Source organism: Gadus chalcogrammus, chromosome 2, assembly GCF_026213295.1.
Source record: "Gadus chalcogrammus isolate NIFS_2021 chromosome 2, NIFS_Gcha_1.0, whole genome shotgun sequence".
Taxonomy (NCBI): domain Eukaryota; kingdom Metazoa; phylum Chordata; class Actinopteri; order Gadiformes; family Gadidae; genus Gadus; species Gadus chalcogrammus.
Window position 1 is genome coordinate 1820627 of NC_079413.1, and position 19907 is coordinate 1840533.

Consider the following 19907-nt stretch of genomic DNA (forward strand, 5'->3'; position numbering starts at 1 on the left):
CGTCTGTAAACAACAATAAAACAACAAACACACGTGCAGGGTGTAAACCCAACGTCGAACCACGGGGGATGCTAGATGACGCACTGCCACAAATGAGAAAAACATCCGAGGAGAAAAGGTCTCCCCGACCTTATTTTATACTGTACATATTCCTTCATTTTTTGATACAGGGATAAAATACTTTAAAGGCTCGTAAGGCAAAGAGAAGGTATTCATCCATCTTCACACGACGTAAACACAGGCCACCCAAATCAATAGGATACTGGGAAAACCAGTAATACCAATACCGCAAAGGTTTAGCGCCAAATAGCAAGTCACAACAAATCTCTTCTTCAAGGAAACTGAACGGTTCAAACACGACTTTAAACCTCAAACCGTCTTGGAAACACACCCTGAACCCCATTTAAAAACATACCTCCCACATCCAACCCCAGCTCTGTCTATTTACTGGAAGGAAGCTGTTTGAACCCTGACGTCTAACAGTCAATAACACTTGGCTCATAACCTTCATTTACTAACATAATCATCTATATCACGTTCAAGCTGCCCGGCTGTATCTTCATGATAAGCCTGCAGGCAGCATGTTGGCTCTATTTGTATCTTTATCACATGCATTGCCGAATACCATGCTGCTGCACGGTGGGACCACCAGGGAGTAGCCGGGGCCCCGGACTGTCACCCGGGGCTCCCACTCCCTCCTCCCGCGTCCTGGTCTAAGTCACCGGGGGCGATGCAGAGAGGTAGTACACTGCGGCTTAGCATCTAGCTTAGCATCTATATTATTACCATGAATGTACTCACCGAGGTTGTCTTTATAGACAACCGCTTAATGGTCCATCATCGTGATGAGCGAGACGAGCCGGACCGGACGGCGCCCTACAACGTATCCGTTTCACATGAACACGCAGTGACTGCCGGCTCAGCCAATCAGAGTTCCCGCTCTTCTTCCGCATGACGCTCCCTCCAGAAAGGTGACCAATGGGAGGGGAGCATCCTCAAGCGTTAAATAAACCCAGAACCATTGCTCTGGTTGTAGTCTTTGTCCTCGATTGACTTCTAAGTTGGTGCATGTGAAGTGATGACGATCAACTGTTATATTAAAATGTGATTAATTAAATGTATCACCGTGGCAATGCTCGACTCACCTTGATGTGGTCGGACTCAAATGTTTTGATGGTTGCTAAGGGTGGGTGTTTGTTTGTTTACCTTCTTTCTGATGGGTGCTTGGCTCTGTTAATGGAAGTATTTTGTATTGCAAACTCTCAATGCAAAACACTGTCAGTTCTGTGTAGAGCCAAATTCACCCATGAGAGGCGATTATCCTTGACTGGTTATTTTCTAAAGGATATGAAAATTGCCAACCCTATAGACATACTTTTTGAAAGGATATTTTTTATCTAATTCAGATTCTGTGTGTTTTATGACACCAAAAATGAAAGGTACTCAAAGTGACAGGACGAATTAAGTCATTTATTTAAAAAACAAAACAGATTTTAAGAAGATACAGAGATTGATGATGATGCTGTGTAAATATTCCGTGTACATTTAGAATCCATGGTACTTTAGTCATAAAGCTCAAAATCTAATCTCTTGGAGTTGTAGAACTGAGAGCCCTCCTGGTCCAGCCGCCGACAGTAGACGCCGTCTTTGAAATAGTCTTCATCCACCCAGCCCTGTAGAGCACAAGAACGATGAGAACTCCCATCTGGACTGAGGTCAACGCTAAACACATCGCTTACCTTTGTGAAAAGACACACATTGATGGATTCACAAAGCATCTTCCCTACTGATGCACGTCCTTTGACTCAATCTAGATGAGCACATCGTCTGAATAAATGTGGTAAATATTGATTTAGAGTCCATGTAACTAAAGATCTCCCTATAAATGTAAGTGTACAAATAGGAAGGGAGGCTAATTTGAGAGCAATACATTTTTTGTACTGAAGTGCTCAGAATGTTCATCTCAGGTTAAAGGGGTGATATAAAACCATGCGAAAGTGAGATTAGGCATTACAAGCCGTTTGAAACTCTACTTTAATGCCAACACAAGTGGGCGTGTCCACCCATATGTATGCTGTATAAATCAGTCCACCAGCCTATACAGTGGACTGTAGAAAATGTTGCTCATCTATCCACAATACATCTAGTTGGACTCTCCCACTTGTGATGTCACTAAAAAAACAGTAAAAGGCAGATTTTCAAACAGCTTGTAATAGCTAATAGCACCTTTTGGCATAATATCACCCCTTTAAATAAACAGAGTTTCAGATGTGATTATTATTAGGGGTGGGAATCTCCTGGCACCTCACGATTGGATTCCGATTATGAGGTCAACGATTAGATTCTAAAACGATTATCGATGCAAAAAAATGTGTGTACATTTCCATGTGTGATTTAAAAAATATATATACATCTGAGTTTTCTACTCCCTTCGTACTTTCGTGATGATCATTAAAGACATCAACAGATGAATTAACTTATCTAATAATTTATTAGAGAAAAAGCTTTTGTCACTTTTGTGACTTTCTATGAACAATGCAATAATCAATGGAGCTTGCATTACAACACAATATGGAAGTATGTAAAAAATAGGTTTCAGTTTTCTTTTCTTTCTAATCTGTCATTAAAGGAAAAGCTGCTCTTGAATTAGAAGGAGTTCTTGTGACTGGCTTTGAGATTATGTGCACGCTATGTGTAGGTTGTATCGCAATCTTGTCATGACAAATCAGATTGGCCAACACACACTGAAGATAAATTAAATAATTTTAAAATTACTAAATGTATCACTCTTTTTTTCCCCCCAGATTATTAATTGATCTGCATCGAGACGGAATCGCTCTAGAGAGAATAGCGATGCATCGAAGAATCGATTATTTCCCACCCGTAATTATTATTATTTGTTTGTTTCCAGTTCATGTTTCCTGTTTGAGCGTCTCAAGCCGTACCTGCATCTGCTGACTGCTGAAGGGCCCGTAGAGCTCGGAGCCGTCCACGTTCTCCCACCTGTACTCCCACATGACTCCTTGGGGAGCTGGGAAAATAAATAAAGCAGTCAGACATAGTCGTGTTAAAACTAATATAAAAAAAATGAAGTCTAAATTGCCTTGATGTACAAAAGGTGTCAAAACATACAATTACAAAAAATAAGAAATACATTAATAGATATACATCCAATCGTCATATATCAATTAATAAATCATATCATCAATCATCAAATATAATAAAACATATAAAGCTGGTTGCCTTGGCTACCTGCTTCGTCGCCGTCCTCCCCTCCCTCCTGGGCCTTCTCTCCGTGACTCTCGTCGAACTTATCCCCAAACATGTCGAGTTCGTCCGCCTCCTCGTCCTCCCCGCCGTCGCCCCGCTTGGGCTTTTTACTGGACAGTTTCTGGCTCTTCAGGAGGTACGCCAGCTTCTCACAAGTCTGCTGATAGATCTCAAACATCCCCGACGCCACCAGCCGGTCGGCCAGCGCCGTGAGCCGGTCCAGCTTCTCCGTGTCGCGCTGGAGCGCCGGCTCCTCCCCCCGGCCGCCGTCGTCGTCCCCCCTCAGCTTCCCCTTCTTCCTCCCCGCCAAGCCCCCCAGCCGACGGAGCCCCGCGGCGACCGTCTCCCCCGGCAACAGCATCTCCACCAGGGCCTCGGTCAGCTGCCGCTGCGTGAACGACGCCAGCGGGTCTTCGGCGGGCTCCGCCTCCATCTCCGTCTCCTCGCCGCCGCTGTCGCCGCCCGCCCGCTTCTCCTCGCGCTGTTTCTCCTCTTCGGCCTCGTCTTCGTCGCCCACCCGGCGCCGCCGCTTGGCCGAGAGCCCCTTCTTCTTCTGCTTCAGCGGCTGCTCTTTGATCCGCACCTATGGGACGCAGGGAGAAACCATTACAGGCCTGCGGGGGAACCCAACGCCCAACACAGCGCATCACGCTCCATTAATAGACTGGTCCGGAATGCATCCGCCAGACTCTTAACTCACGCCAAATCCCGGCACCACATCACCCCCGTCCTAAAAGGACCTCCATCGGCCTCCTGTCTCCCACCGGATCGATAACAAGATCCTGGTCTTCACCTTCAAAGCCCTTCACCAACTGGCTCCCCCATATCTCACTGACCCCCCCCCCCCCCCCCCCCCCCCCTACCAACCCTCTCGGTCCCTCAGATCCACCTCAGCCAGCTTTCTCTGCACCCCCAAGTCAGATCCTTCGCCGTTTTGGAGACAGAGCCCCCCCAAGACATCAGAGGCTCAAGAGTCCCTCAGTTTTCCAAACCCACCTCTAGACCCATCATTTCTCTACTGACTTCCTTCTCTTAGCCCTCCCCCCCTGTGTGTCTGTTTTACTACCATCAACCCCAAGTGTAAAGTGACTTTGAGTCCTACTAAAGCGCTATACTAAAGTCCCATTTATTATTATTTTTATTATCACGGAGGCTGGACGTGGTACGCACCCAGTCGATGTTGTCCAGCCAGTTGTCCCGGATCTCCTCGTCCTTCTTGACGTAATAGTTTCCCTCGGCGTCAAAGTGGCCCTCCTGCATCTCTTCGTCCAGGTTGAACGGTGTGATGGGGATCCCCTCGTCGCAGTCTATCGTGGCGCCCTCCTGGCCTGAAGGAAAGCCACCAATCAGAGGTGAGCAGCAGTGGAGAGTCTCGCTCATTATAATCCAAAGAGGTTTTATTCAGCGTCAATATGCGTCTGCATAACCTGCATTGTTTGAGGGTATGCATTGAGAGGCAACAACACACTTGTGTGTATATGTCGTGTATGGGTTTCACAGGAGCAATCAATCTCCCATGAAGCATTTCAGTTACATCAATTCAAAACACAGCAAACACAGCATACCTTCCACATCGTCGCTGGCCAGCATGTCATATTTGCTGGTCTTGGTCTCCTCTTCATCATCCTCTTCGTCACTGTCCAGGGAGTGCTTTCCCTTAAACCTTGAACCAGGTCCTTCTACAACCTCGCATAACTGACCATCAACAAGAGGAATACAATCGAAACGTTAAGTCTTGAATGTATCACTATAGTTGGTTAAGGGGAGTGCAAAGTTATTCAAGTTATAATATAAACATTGCATCAATAGGAAGTGATTTGTTTTCTCAAGGCTAGTTGAGGATATGAATGAACACTACTTCCAACAGTTAGTTTCGTTACTACGCATCAAGATAAGGCAGTGATTTATATTGATTGAATGACCAATATCCAATATTGGCAACTCGAGTAGATGTTATGCAGCGACATAGATGATCCCAGGACAGATTACCCCATCTATAGTTAGTAATTAGTTATCAAATGGGGCTCAGAAACTTTAAGAAGTGAAATCAGACCCTGGCGTACCTTTTTGCTGGGCACCTCCTCCTCCAACTCGAATTCCCCATTGCCGTCCTCAAAAGTGACCTTTCTTTTAGACATGGCGCTGGATGTAGACAAAATAAAATTCTTAAAGTGAGTTCAGGGGTTTCAATGGCTTCTCAAAACGCAGACGGTCAATGTTTACTTCACCAGACAGCATTTCAGCGCTCAAAACACAGCAATGCAAGTCGGAAATAATGTGGATTATGTTTCTCAACACAGTAGATCGTTTGCTGAGCAAGAACAACAAACTTAAAGCCTGCAATCTGAAAATGTGTTTACAGACCTGGTGGAAAAATGAGGGAAAAACAAACGAGACGCAACACAAGCTCACACTGTCGCCATTTCCGTCATCCGGTTTGGAACGGAAGTGACGACGTTTTGAGCCGATAATTATTTTCTGTGTAATTACAGGTAATACATTCCAAGTTACCTCAATCTTACATGTTATTGCATTTTTGTTAGCAACAAGTCAATGTGTACATTAAAAAATATTATTTTCAGATATTAAACCGTCTTAATCTTGGGGTGTGTGGTTACTTTTATTTGCCTTCAGTTCTACTGAAGGCAATGCGTTTCACTGTACATATTTACGGAGCCAAAGATTTTTGTTAAAATCAGGGCATCCGTGTTCTATGATGGTATATTAAATTTCCTCAAGAGAAAGCAATGGTGGGTTTGCGTATCAGAAAATAACTTCCAAAGTACACATAAAAGGGGCTGGCAACCTGCTGTTTGACTTAACACAACAATGAATGCACAATGTCATTAAGTAACTAAATGGATGTTATCCGCCTTATGTATACTGATTAAGATAGTGTGTTGGAGGGGATCGGGTTGCAGGTGGACTGCCATCTCCTAGCAAGACTAGGATGCTTGATCACACACACATCATTGTTGTACTATATATGTCGTAAGCCCTGGCCTCATGTAGCATCTTATGCTAGCTATCTTTATTGTATACGGGGAGTGGGTTAACCTAGCGATTGTTAGTGCTTGGCAACTTCCTTTCTGTACCGACAGAGATATTGTTGTTACTCTTTTGTCTGACAAATGTACTTATTGGAGGTCGCTTAAAGCACACACACACACACACACACACACACACACACACACACACACACACACACACACACACACACACACACACACACACACACACACACACACACACACACACATCCAGAACTGATAAAATGAAAGGTTATGTACTGTTCAGCAGCGCCACCCACTGAGTACAAAAGAGGTTCGCTATACTTAAATATATATTTAAAAAGCTGCATCAAACACGCTGCCCACACAGCCGGGGAAGTGAGAGCAGAAAGGCGGAAGCATCCCAGACCACACCGCAGTTCAGCCTCTCATTCCCAGGTACCGGGGGTCCAGGGAGGCTGAAGGAACCCACGCCCCGCTGGTTCGCGTCCCGCCCTCAGCCAGGTGGACCGGAGAGCGCAGGAGGGAGAGGGGAGGGAGAGGGGAGGGAGAGGGGAGGGAGAGACGATAGGGTGTCAGGGTTCTGTTACCAGGAAGTGGGTCGAGTTATTTATATTTCAATGCTTGTCCTCTCGCACCCGTGGCAGTACCGTGAGAGTAACCTGAACCCGTACGGCAGAGCCACATTGTCTCCGCCTGGATGAGTCCCGGACGCCGAGCTACGTCGCGCAGCGTCGTCCTCCGCCCCAGACGGACGCCGCGGGGACGGGGAGCGTAGAGAGGGGACGGAGAAGGGACAGCCGGGTGGAGAACCAGCCAGCCGGGTGGAGAACCCGCCTGGTGAGGAAACAGCCAGGTGGAGAACCAGCCAGCCAGGTGGAGAACCAGCCAGGGGGAGAACCAGCCAGGGGGAGAACCAGCCTGGTGGAGAACCAGCCAGCCGGGTGGAGAACCCGCCTGGTGAGGAAACAGCCAGGTGGAGAACCAGCCAGCCAGGTGGAGAACCAGCCAGGGGGAGAACCAGCCAGGGGGAGAACCAGCCTGGTGGAGAACCAGCCAGCCGGGTGGAGAACCCGCCTGGTGAGGAAACAGCCAGGTGGAGAACCAGCCAGCCAGGTGGAGAACCAGCCAGGGGGAGAACCAGCCAGGGGGAGAACCAGCCTGGTGGAGAACCAGCCAGGGGGAGAACCAGCCAGGGGGAGAACCAGCCAGGGGGAGAACCAGCCAGGTGGAGAACCAGCCAGGGGGAGAACCAGCCAGGGGGAGAACCAGCCAGGTGGAGAACCAGCCTGGTGGAGAACCAGCCAGGGGGAGAACCAGCCTGGTGGAGAACCAGCCTGGTGGAGAACCAGCCAGGTGGAGAACCAGCCTGGTGGAGAACCAGCCTGGTGGAGAACCAGCCAGCTGGCGGACGGGCTACACGGTGGGGGATGCCAGAGGTAGGTCGGGGAAACAGAGTCTGGGTCAGATCAGGGTCTCCATGGAGGGGGGGGGGGGTAGGATGGGAGGGGAGGGGTATGGGGAGTAGGTTGGCCAGAGGTCTGGGTAAGGCTCGGGGAGAAGGTTCTCGATGGAGGAGGGCGTGCAGGGGGAGGGGATGGTAGGTCGACCGATGGTAGGTTCTGGGTAGCGCTGTCGGGGTCCATACTCCAGACACCACGGGGGAGTGCGAGCAGGGGGGGGGGGGGGGGGCAGTATTATGGACAGTAGTTTGACCAGAGGTAGGTCTAGGTGACGCTGCCCTCTAGATGGAGGGGTGTGAGCAGGGGGGAAGGGAGGGGGTTTGACAGTACGTTGCATCATGCACTCTGAGCACAAAGGCATTTTGGATTATGAGTCCATTAGGTGATCGTGGATCTCAATAGAATATATATACTTGGGTGTTACAGTATTGGACATCTTCATTCTTTTCTTAATGGTTCTATGTATCCTAATCGGGTATTGATGTCTGCTTTAAACCAAAACAGAGCACATACATGTCAGTAAAGGGTTTTTAGATGACCAGAACCATGTAACATTCTGTTTCTCTAACTGCCTTTTGTTGATTATGCCTTTTCCCTTACACCCTTAGGGGGGTCAAGGGTTAAATGATCCAACTGAGAATTCACCGCTACGTCTCCCCACATTGTAATGTTCAATGTTCAAATCAAATAATGTTTACCCAAAGGACAGAGTTTCTTGTATTCTCAGAGTAGAAGAATGCATAAGGGGATCTCTGCTCCCTTGTGACCGGATTAGCCCAGGCCCAAAGGTTAACGTGAGATAATGCTAGGAACAGGTAGAGTGGCTAGACAATACAAGGAAAGGGAGACAGAGCTTACGAAGGGGAAACAACATATGGATCACACATCATGTGGGGAGCAGAGCTGTTCTCAGCAATTCTGAGACTGTATAAGAAGTCTTTGCTTTTGCCAGTGCATTGGACTCAAGCTAATAGAGACGCAGGTGAGAACTCCCATCTGAGGCCTCTGATTATTGTATGTTTATTTCTTAAATATATTGTTATAGGTTCGGAGGACTCTTTATTCTTAAACTGCTTAGACTATTGGCATGCTGCAAACTCCCACCTCACTGTGCACCTGAAACCTGTCTCAGGTCAGAAGTTATCCAAAGCCGTAGAGCACTTCTCTTTTCGGGGATCCTAGAGGAACCAATACATTTGAGTTTGTAGCCGCAGTGTACGTAAAATAGAGAAGTTGTCGTGACAATCAAACAACAACAGGGAAACACCTGCGTGCGTCTGGTCTCCTAACACACGCTGAACACAGAGAGAGAGAGAGAGAGAGAGAGGAACACAGAGTGGCTCTTAGGGTTGTGTTTAAAGTGGATTCTGTCTGTCATGCAGCCAGGTGCTGAAATGAAGATCCACAAGAAGGTTCTCAACCACTACCTGTCCTGCACATCACCGGTGGACAAAGAGGGCTATCTCTACAAAATGGTAGGCATTTTAATACAAATACACCTTAAGACAACACGTTTGATTTTTTTTTTTTTATTGTATAGATTATTTTATTATATATATATCCTATATATGTTAAATTGTACCGATTTTGTTAATTTGTGTATTATTTTATTGGATATATATTATATATATATATTTGATTATGTATATTTTATTGTAGACATTATTTTATGGTATTTTTTTATTTTATATATTTTATTGCATATATATGTTTTTTGTCTAAATTATTTGTTGCAATATCCACATTCTGACATGACCTCCATGTCCCCGCAGAAAGAGCGCACGGCCACATACCACCGGCGGTGGTTCGTGCTGAAGGGCAACGTGCTGTTCTACCAGGAGAGGCCGGCAGACCGTCACCTTCTGGGCGTCATCGTGCTGGAGGGCTGCGTGGTGCGGCGCGGCGAGGCAGACGGCCAGCTCTGCTTCTCGCTCGTCTTCCAGGCGCCGGGGCTCAGGGCCTACCGGTTCGCCGCGGAGGAGCGCCTGACCCAGGAGAGTTGGGTCAAGGTCTTGCTCTCCGCGAGCCACTGTAACCTGTCTCTGCTGGTCAGAGACCTGGGCCATCAGTATGAAGGTGAATAGTCTGTCTCTGTCCATCTGTCTGTCTTTCTGTCTGTCAAACGAACATATATGGACATTTTTTTGGCGTTCATTTCAGAAGCTAAACGTGAAGCAGCTTCTGTTGCCAGCGGTTCTACGGTGAAGGGGGACAGCAGCCAGCAGCCGTCGCTCGCTCGGGTGAGGCACCACTCGCTCCTGACGATAGAGGGCGCCAAATGCGACGTCCGAGACGGGCGAAGTTACAGCACCGGCCACCTGCTGCAAGAACCCTCGTTTTCTCCCAAAGCTGCGAATAAGAAATCACCGAAGCATTGGTCGAAGAGGAACGCGCATGTCACCCCGTTAAACGGACCAGCACCTCTCTATGGCGAGTGGCCGTCGGTGGGGTTGGATCCCCTGGAAGAGTTCAGCAAACTGCACGAGTATTATGGGGAAGAGGTGCTGCAGGTGAGGGGGGCGTGGCTACGGAGGAGGCAGGTGGACAAGGAGCAAAGGGAGGCCGCTCTGATTGACATTTAGTGGACATTTTAATGGAGACGTGTTATTGTTTTTTTATAATATGGTTCATGCGTCAAATGTAATGTGTGTGGGAATAATATACATTGTAAATAGGATGACATTAAACCCATTTCATGTTTTAAATTAGAATTGTGTTATTCCCTCATCAACTTGGAGGCAACAGTATTAAAACAAATAAATATGGCAATATAACTCTTTGCTCAATCGAAGTAAATTAAAGTTAATTGGACTACTCATTTAATTAGTTTCTCAATAAGAAATATTGATTTAAAATCAAGATCACATTAAGATATAATATACAGCAGAGACAAAGCCGGACCAAAAAAAATCAAGTGTTAAATGGATTTTTTTGACGTTCATGGCGATAAATAGCTAGTGTCTACACGGCAGATCAAGTTGCAAAACAAAGTGACTGGAAGGTAAATAGCAATCATTCACAGACGGCCACACGCACACCCCCTCACACACAACCATCCATATGCGCACACCCAAACATACACACAGCGTGTAGAGTTACATGCCACACATCACCCATGTCACAGGCCCATCTTATGCGGCAGGTTGTTTTCCAAGGCAGGTCAAAATGTTGGCCTTTCCACATTCCGGTGCCCCACACAGACATACCCTTCCCCTGGATAGTGATGGATGGCCCGCGGGGGGGCACGGCCCCACGTGGGTATAGATGTGTGCACGGGTCGCCCAGGCAGGAACGCACTCACATCTGTCTGTTAACGCCTGACGGAGGTAGTAAATAACGGCGATTGGTGGAGACGTTATTTACAGCCAAGGGCTAAGGAGCTTCGCGTAGGTCGATACACAGCTGTCCCTCCCCTAACACGCTGAGGAAACGTCCCTCTGCTGGCGGGCTGTGGAGCATATAGCGGTCGCAGAGGCTGCAGAAGGGAAGCCAAGTTCAGCCAAGCGCTTATTGTTTCACGCTTCTTTAATCGTGCTAATCTGATGGCGATATCAGAGACCGCCTCTTGCTTGGCAATTCACGCAGGTGACGGTCTCTTTGATAGGTCAATTCGATTTTATTAACACTTTTTACTCATGGAAAGTTTCTAAGAACAGTGTTGGTATTCCGACGAGGTCTCTGGACTTTGAATGCGCTTTATTTGTACTTTTATCTATCGGTCATTGAAATAAGCTTGTCTTATAGGACAACTATCTGCCAAATGTAGTCTACTTTAAATTAAAACTGGATTTATTATCATTGTTAAAAAACAGGATATTCAAAACTTTCAGCTTGACTTTTTGTACAAGATTAGAACTTTACTTCTGATACTATCAGTGACTTAAACGCTACTGAATCAGTTCAACTGTCCTTCTACCAGAGTTATGAGTTGTTAATAATCCTAATTAATAGGACATTGTTTCCAGCACTCAGAGGTATGTCCCAGACACAGCTCAGACCCCTTTTGTTCCAGAGACATGTTTGAGGTCCAGAGGGCCAGCATTCTTTGGAAGGCGCCAGAAAGGACAACAACAGAGCCAGGCACCGAAGACCTTTTAAACCACAGAGTCCCTCTACTAACCCTCTAATCCCAGGAAAGACAGCCTGTCCCTGGCACCAAGGGGCCCTATCAACCATGCTCCTTTATACTACTAGTAAGAAGAAGAAGAAGAAGAAGAAGAAGAAGAAGAAGAAGAAGAAGAAGAAGAAGAAGAAGAAGAAGAAGACGAAGAAGAAGACGAAGAAGAAGAAGAAGAAATCATTGCATTTATATAGCGCGTTTCAAGACACCCAAAATGCTCCTCATAGTGTGTGTGCAAGTGTGTGTGTGTGTGAGAGAGAGAGAGAGAGAGAGAGAGAGAGAGAGAGAGAGAGAGAGAGAGAGAGAGAGAGAGAGAGAGAGAGAGAGAGAGAGAGAGAGAGAGAGAGAGAGAGAGAGAGAGAGAGAGAGAGAGAGAGAGAGAGAGAGAGAGAGAGAGACAGACAGACAGACAGACAGACAGACAGACAGACAGACAGACAGACAGACAGACAGACAGACAGACAGACAGACAGACAGACAGACAGACAGACAGACAGACAGACAGACAGACAGACAGACAGTGTCTGTCTGTCTGTCTGTCTGTCTGTCTGTGTGTGTGTGTGTGTGTGTGTGTGTGTGTGTGTGTGTGTGTGTGTGTGTGTGTGTGTGTGTGTGTGTGTGTGTGTGTGTGTGTGTGAGAGAGAGAGAGTGTATGTGGGGGTTATTCAGACAATGAGAGGTCATGAACAGCATCACGGCCCATCAGAGGGGCTGCGCGTCAATAAAAGTGTGTTAGTGTGTACTGAGTCCTGTTTTATCAACATAAAGGACTATGATATTTCTGGGATACTTCAGGATGTATTCAGGGCTGTAAGTGTATGAGCCTTGGTTAAGCTCAGAGCTAATTCGGACCCACTCCCTAAGTCAGTTTAAGCAATATGCAGGAATTCATACACAAACAAATATTCCAGAGTTCATCTCTATTCCACAAAGGGTCTCAGAGGTGTCAGAATTCCATGGTTTATTCAGCTATTCCCGTCGGAATCAGCTGCTCCTTTTATATTATATTCCCATTCCAAACCTGGACTGCATAGCCTGGTCAGCCAAGTAATCCCCTCATTTTGGAGGGAGGGGGGCAGGGGGGGGGGGGGCTGTCATAGATGGGGGGGGGCGGGCTGTCATAGATGGGCAGAGGGGGATTGTGGGTGGGGTTCTCACTAACCCTTAGGAGATGGTTACAGTTTAGCCGTCATGAAAACACCCCCACTCCTCATTAATATAATCTGTGAGGGTGATACCGCGCACCAAAATAAAGAATAGCTTCCCCTAAAGGCGCGTGGTTCTCAGGGCTTGGCTGCCAAGTCGGGCCAATGCCTTCCCAGCCAGCGGGGGAATACATCCATAGATGTAGTCGATAAGGCTATTAATATACACCCCGATCTATGTATTTATGGGTCTATTTATATACCCTTATAAACACCCTTATCTGTGTCACTATATATATACCCGTATCGATGTATCTATTATACCCATGTCTATGTATTTATGTATATATATAGTAAATAGATACATCGATAAGGGTATATACATACCGGTAGTTACATACTAATGAATCTATATATAGATATACTCTTATTTATGTATCTATTTATATACCCTTAAATTCACCCTCTGTGTCTCTATGGTTATATTGATGTATCTAATGTATATATATATGACTGTATGTATCTATATACCCTTATCTATGTATCTATAAATACATGTATATATAGATAGATAGATAGATAAATACTTTGATAATCCCATAGGGAAATTATTTTTGTCACGAACTCCAGATATACATACACAAATAAATAAATATATACCCTTATGTATTTTTCCATGTATGTTGCATCAATTCTTTTTATCTCTCAATCTATTTATCTTTCTATCCATCTATCTTTATACATATATCCATCTATCTTTCTATCTAGACAGCCATCTTTATATCTCACTAGCTTTCTGTCTATCCAAGTATGTCCGTCTGTCTATCAATAATCCCAGCTCTCTGTCAAATGTTTTCAAACTTTTAGAATACCTGAGCGGTTTGAGAAATGGCGAAATATAAAATTGTCGATCAAATGCCCGTGACCCTGAGATATGTGGTCCTGTTTCTATCCTGGGTAGCCGGGCTAGGGTTGGTATTAGGGTCGATCGTTCCATGTACGTTGGCGTTAACGAACGGCCATATGATCTGCTCTGCATATCTGGCAGCCATGAAGCATCTCAGACGGTAACGTCCAACACGGAAGCCAAAACGCGTCCCCTTCGTTATTTAATATCAAACCTGCATTTAGATGGAGCCCTGTAAAGGATAAGCATGAACATAAAGGGTATGCTGCCCATGTGATATGAGTTGCTGAGGCGCGAGAATGCCTGTATTTCGGGCCTTAATAACCCGTCGACCAAATCACAAACCAAAAATAAAATCCCAGAGAGAGAGAGAGAGAGAGAGAGAGAGAGAGAGAGAGAGAGAGAGAGAGAGAGAGAGAGAGAGAGAGAGAGAGAGAGAGAGACGGAGTGGACGGAGGTTCTGACGCCGGACCGATGGACAGTAGGGAGGGACCTGGTTGGTGACCCAACAGGATTCTAAGTCCTGGATGTCCATATTAGTCCAAGAGGGACTCTGAGCCTTACGCTAGAGTCCCGTAGATATCGGGTTTACCTAGCTCCAAGACTCCAGGGTCTATTTCGGATCTCCAGTAAGGGGATAGCTGGCCTGCTAACCGTCTCCTCCGATGTGACCGGCCCCCTCTTCCCTCCTCTCTCTCTCTCTCTCTCTCTCTCTCTCTCGCTCTCTCTCTCCCTCCCACCCTCTCTCCCACTCCCACAACCTCTCTCTCTCCCACTCTCCCTCTCTCTCCCCTATCGACTCTCGACCTTCCTGTTGATCTCCATCTCTCTCTCTCTCTCTCTCTCTCCCTCTCTCTCTCTCTCTCTCTCTCTCACAAACTCTCACACACATACACACGCACACACACACAAACACGCACACACACACACACACACAGACACACACCCCCACCAGCGATGTATGGTGTTTTATGCCCAGTGTCTGTGGGTCCTTTATCCCTATCCAAACTTAAGGCTGCGGCTAAAGTTAGCATGGGCAGCTGAGCAGTATATAAGCTTCCCGGGGATGGTGGCATAATGCGGCTTCACACCAGTCTTCCTCTTCTTCACCCTCTAAACCTCCACAGACTCTCTTTAAGATGGTGAGTAGAGCCTCACCACCGGGAAACCATGAGAGACCCTTCTCTACTACTGCTGCTGCTACTACTACGTTTTTGGATTAACTTGATTTCCTTTGCTGGCGACTTTGAACAGTTTTTAACGTCTGAGCTCCACACAGTTGGACAGTTCTTAACTTTGATCCAGTAGATGTGGTGAACTCGGGAGATGTGCTTTGCGGGTTTTGATTTTGGTTTTAAATGGACATTAGTCTAAATGTTCACTCAGACCACTGACTGGGTCTGAGTGAACATTTGATCGGTCGATTAGGTTTTGATGTTTGCTCCACTGTTCTATTATAATGAACACACTTTTAATTGTTCTATTTTGTAGAAAATATATGATATTATATATATATGTAATAATATTTAATAAGAGCTATTATATTGTTTATATTATCCATAAATCGTGGTCGATAGTTGCACTTTCGCTCAAAGAATAGCCTTTACTCTAGCCAACGTGTTTTCCCTGAATTTACTTTTCAAACTGGCAGAATAAAATGATATAAATTCTCGTGTGACATCATCAGTGTCAGACCTAGGCGAGCATCGCACGCGTCTCATTCAGACACGGGCCCCAAAGTGATGTCAGGGCCCCGGCGGTGAGGTGTGTGAGGCGCCCCGCGGTAGTGGACCCCCCCCGGTGTGCGACCATTGAAACCCCTTCTGATGACGAATGTGTTCTGATCGTCTCTCCAGGCACCCAAGAAGGCAAAGAGGAGGGCAGGGGGCGCAGACAGCGGCTCCTCCAACGTGTTCTCCATGTTTGAGCAGAGCCAGATCCAGGAGTACAAGGAGGTGAGGATATCAGCGCACAAACGCACAAAACACACACAGGCGAACGCACACACAAACACGCAGACCAACGCACACACTCTCACACACTCTCGCTCGCACCCATCACAGCGTGCGCGCCGCCATCAGTGTGGCGATAGACTGAGAGGATCATTCAGATAGGCAGTCACACAGATACGTAGTTTGTCCTTTAGTGGTATATTGACTATAGCATAGCAGTATATTGAATACATCTCTGGATGTAGTTCCCAGTCAGCTGGAAAGGCAATGGCCTAACTCAGCACAGAGCCTCTAAGAACTACAACTGTTTAGATGGAGCTATTCTGTTATTTGGTCGAATAGATCGATGTTTAATATTGAACTGCTTTTTTAAAAATAATTCTCCATACCAAAGAGGCTGAATCGAACAGATGTATCGATGGCCGAACAGAGCTGTACGTCGACTTACTGGTCATTAGCGAGCGGCATTTGGTATGCCCCGACACACTCCATCGTCACCCCGCGGGTCGTACAAATATGGAGATGAATACGGGGGCTAACTTTAGCCTGATATAATCTCACTCTAATTCCCCTTGTTTTTTCAACTAAAGCCACAACTAAATTTAGAGATTGCCCATCTCAGTTGCTGGCTCTGTGTGGGTGGGGGGGGGGTATAGAGAGAGGGGGGGGGGATCTGCTTTCACAGCAGTTGCTTTTCTGCGTACCCCCTATAACCCCCCCCCCGTAAGATTAATCAAAGAGGGGCGATGGTCATTAGGAGGGAGTCTGATATGTCTGTCACCCTCTCCAGCCTGCCGTCCCCCTCTCTGCACCCCCGTTTCTCCCCCCCCCTCCCCAGCTGTTGCTCAGTCATCTCTCAAAGCCCCCCCCCCCCCCCCGCTGATGGATAGGACAGGCTTATAGGACAACTGGAACTCATCAAGACAAACCCAACACACACACACACACACACACACACACACACATACCCACACAAACGCACACACGCACACAGAGGTTATCCTCACCTGTTGTATGGCTATTGGCTAATGTACACAAGACGCATAGATGGAAGGTCTCATTGACAGAACGATGTCTATGGAGTCTAACAGAGACATACAGACACCTGCTGGCTGAGCGGGATCCACAGAGGGAACGGGATCAGATCAGATAGATTCTAGCGAGTGTCTGAGGACCGCTAGCTTCTCCTAATAGCCTCGTTATGTCTCCGAGAAGGCACCTGCTGCGACCGGCGGTCCATGTGACCAGTTCTTCACTCCGAGCGAGCCGGGGCCGGGGACTTTATGGGGGAGTGCGAGGCAAGCGACACTAAGATGGTGTCTGCGTTTTAAGTATTTCGTCAAGGGGTACGGCCTCATAACGGCTGGCCGCATTACAAATGTGATAAGTGATCCGGCTTCCTGGAATGCCACGACGGGAATGCATAACAGAACGCTGGAGGAGGGGGGCATCAGAGGGGGAGGCGGTGGGCAGTGTGTGGGTGGGTGGGGGGGGGGGGTCTCCATATCAGAGAGAGAGGGGACGGTCAGAGCGAGGTGAGGGTAGTGGTGGGTCGGGCTAAAGGTGAAGGGAGGAGGGAGAGGGGGGTGACGGTTCAAGTTCACATCCAAGAGATCCTCTTACGTTTCCGTGACACGAGAGACCTCTTCAAGTTGGAAAGTTGGACGGCACAACTGTTTCCAAACAAACACACCGAAAGGAACAAGTCCTCGGTACCGACCTACGACCTTCATCCTTTCACACTTTCGATCATCTTCATCTTAACCCGTGTCCACTTTTAAATACCCAGGGTAGGGATGTCGGCCCCTCTGTCCAACAGGGGGCTCCACTGAGACAGGGCGCGGCGTTGGAGATCCGGCCGGTCATTAACCCTTGCATTGTGCTCCCTCTTCTCAGGCTTTCACAATCATTGACCAGAACAGAGACGGTATCATCAGCAAAGATGATTTGAGGGACGTGCTGGCCTCTATGGGTGAGTGGACCCACATGCATCACATGACTACTTGTGTGTATGTGTGTCATTTTATGGAGTTGAGTGTGATCGGGAAGCTAAGGGGTCATTTATTCTTTAAACTACATAAGTGGGTTTTCTTGCTGCTTATACACTTAAGGCAAAAAGAGTAGCATTCCACTCACGCCCTCCTCTCTCTCGCCCCATCTCTCTCTCTCTCTCTCTCTCTCTCTCTCTCTCTCTCGCCCTGCAGGCCAGATCAACGTGAAGAACGAGGAGCTGGAGGCCATGGTCAAGGAGGCCAGCGGCCCCATCAACTTCACCGTCTTCCTCACCATGTTCGGCGAGAAGCTGAAGGGTGAGCATCTCATCCCTGATTGGACCTCTGTGAATGTGTCCCGCCCTCGACGTCCGCCGAGTTCCGATTGGACGACGGACGTCCCGGCTGCAGCGACCCGCCCAGCTAAACTTTTTCTCTCTCTTTCTCTCTCTGCGTCCTTTCAGGTGCGGATCCCGAGGACGTCATCGTAGCCGCCTTCAAGATCCTTGACCCCGAAGCCACCGGAAGCATCAAGAAGGAATTGTGAGTTAGACTTTTTATCGAAAGAAGTTTGTCATTTTTTAATGGTCCTCTTGTCTGAATCGACACCACCACTTGGAGTGGTTGCGTCCGCGACCGGTTTGATGAACTACCGTCTCTCGTCTGTGTCTACAGCCTCCAGGAGCTCCTGACCACCCAGTGCGACAGATTCTCCGCCGAGGAGGTAATCCATGGTTCCTTCTATCACGGGCCCTCTTCCATGGGTTCCTCACACACAGGCACAAGTTTCCAAAGCTCTCTGTGGATCTCCTCCGTGGAGAACTCCAGCTGCATGTTTTTACACGGACAATGGGAAAACTAATATCCGTCTCCTCTCTCCCCTCATTCCAGATCAAGAACATGTGGGCAGCCTTCCCCCCAGATGTTGCTGGCAACGTTGACTACAAGAACATCTGCTACGTCATCACACACGGAGAAGAGAAGGAAGAGGAGTAAGAGTACCCTGAAGGAATTGAAGAAAGAAGACATCCCTTGCTATTCTACCCCTCCCCACCCACCCCTCCCCATATTCTCCTCCCCGCCTTCCACTCAATGTGCCCCGGTGCCTCGGTCGCTGCTGTCCTCGACAAAGACTTGTCTCGGTTCAGACGACGTGCTTCTACGTGAGGCGACCGGCCCCTGTGGTGTGTTTGTCTGTCTGCTTATGGGGAATTGGGATTATTTTCAATAAAAAATGATCTTGTAACATCAAGTACCACTCAACAACTTTCTCATGATCCACCTCACCCTTCACTTGCGCCCTCCAACTTCTCCCCTTCCCATCTGTCTTAGGATAGAACGCCCAGCGTGTGAGCCGCCGGTTAGCATACGATGCTCCGGCGCGGCTATAGAGACGCGCACCTTTTATCCCGCACGCTTTTTTTTTAAACCGAGTGTGTTTTTAAACCGAGGACCTCATTCCAAATTATGAAGAAGTCCTCTTTGGCAGCGCAGGCGAGAAGGGGGAGGGAACATGTAGAAGGTTTCGAGGGAAGGGTGTCTCCGTAAAGCGATGACTTCCCCTTCCCTCGGAGGGTGAAAGAACTCAGAGCAGGAGGAGGAGAGGAGAGGAGGAGCCGAAAGAGAACATATCGCTCTTCGCTCCTTCTCGCCGCTCCCTCCTGCCTTGTGGAAAAACAGTTCTTTTTTTTTTTTCTTTCCATAAGCTGTCTCGTTTCAGATCGACCGGGCACTACCCCGACTTTCCTCTGTAAAGAATAAAAAGGGACAAACTGTGAATAAAACCTCTTTCCTTTTGTACACGAGTGTCTGATCGGTGGTTCAATGAAAATAGGCTTTAGAACTAATTATACTTTACTTTAAAATATGAATCCTCTTATGCAACAAGTTAGCAAAAATATCTCGACCTAGTAGGCTGTTAAATAGGTGTAAACATTTTACAATAAAGGACTATCTTCTTCTCAAATCAAGACAGAACTGATGGTTAATGAGGTGGTCTAGGGTATGACGGGCAAATAATAAACCTACACAGACAAATGTGTCAAGCT

At 47.4% G+C, this 19907-nt stretch overlaps 3 protein-coding genes across 4 annotated transcripts; 2 read left to right on the plus strand and 1 right to left on the minus strand.

The window, feature by feature from the left end:
• Positions 1-1448: 1448 nt before the first annotated feature.
• Positions 1449-5726, minus strand: cd2bp2 (CD2 (cytoplasmic tail) binding protein 2). Its single transcript, XM_056611567.1, has 7 exons — positions 5635-5726; positions 5334-5412; positions 4836-4965; positions 4441-4598; positions 3253-3853; positions 2946-3031; positions 1449-1673 (listed from the first exon to the last, which is right to left on the minus strand). Exons 2-7 carry the CDS (start codon positions 5406-5408, stop codon positions 1563-1565), a joined length of 1161 nt encoding a protein of 386 aa, XP_056467542.1. The 5' UTR covers positions 5409-5412; positions 5635-5726; the 3' UTR covers positions 1449-1562.
• A 1917-nt stretch (positions 5727-7643) lies between these two features.
• pheta2 (PH domain containing endocytic trafficking adaptor 2) lies at positions 7644-10563 on the plus strand. 2 transcript variants are annotated; one of them, XM_056611602.1, is made up of 4 exons: positions 7644-7720; positions 9127-9219; positions 9517-9820; positions 9908-10563. In XM_056611602.1, exons 1-4 carry the CDS (start codon positions 7712-7714, stop codon positions 10324-10326), a joined length of 825 nt encoding a protein of 274 aa, XP_056467577.1. In that variant the 5' UTR covers positions 7644-7711; the 3' UTR covers positions 10327-10563. The 2 variants fall into 2 exon arrangements, with proteins under 2 accessions (XP_056467577.1, XP_056467567.1); XM_056611592.1 differs by having other exon boundaries at positions 9905-10557.
• Positions 10564-14948: 4385 nt separating this feature from the next.
• Positions 14949-19659, plus strand: mylpfa (myosin light chain, phosphorylatable, fast skeletal muscle a). Its single transcript, XM_056611635.1, has 7 exons — positions 14949-15058; positions 15773-15871; positions 17765-17840; positions 18073-18177; positions 18324-18402; positions 18535-18583; positions 18751-19659. Exons 1-7 carry the CDS (start codon positions 15056-15058, stop codon positions 18853-18855), a joined length of 516 nt encoding a protein of 171 aa, XP_056467610.1. The 5' UTR covers positions 14949-15055; the 3' UTR covers positions 18856-19659.
• The last annotated feature ends 248 nt before the right edge of the window (positions 19660-19907 follow it).

Coding starts and splice junctions, on each gene's coding strand:
- pheta2 (XM_056611592.1), top strand. Junction 9,220..9,516: donor AGGGCTATCTCTACAAAATG/GTAGGCATTTTA, acceptor ATGTCCCCGCAG/AAAGAGCGCACGGCCACATA. Junction 9,821..9,904: donor CCTGGGCCATCAGTATGAAG/GTGAATAGTCTG, acceptor CGTTCATTTCAG/AAGCTAAACGTGAAGCAGCT.
- cd2bp2 (XM_056611567.1), bottom strand. CDS start 5,408: ATGTCTAAAAGAAAGGTCACTTTTGAGGACGGCAATGGGGAATTCGAG. Junction 4,966..5,333: donor AGGAGGTGCCCAGCAAAAAG/GTACGCCAGGGT, acceptor GTTGATGGTCAG/TTATGCGAGGTTGTAGAAGG. Junction 1,674..2,945: donor TCAGCAGTCAGCAGATGCAG/GTACGGCTTGAG, acceptor TGTGCTCTACAG/GGCTGGGTGGATGAAGACTA.
- mylpfa (XM_056611635.1), top strand. Junction 15,872..17,764: donor AGATCCAGGAGTACAAGGAG/GTGAGGATATCA, acceptor CCCTCTTCTCAG/GCTTTCACAATCATTGACCA. Junction 17,841..18,072: donor GGACGTGCTGGCCTCTATGG/GTGAGTGGACCC, acceptor CTCGCCCTGCAG/GCCAGATCAACGTGAAGAAC.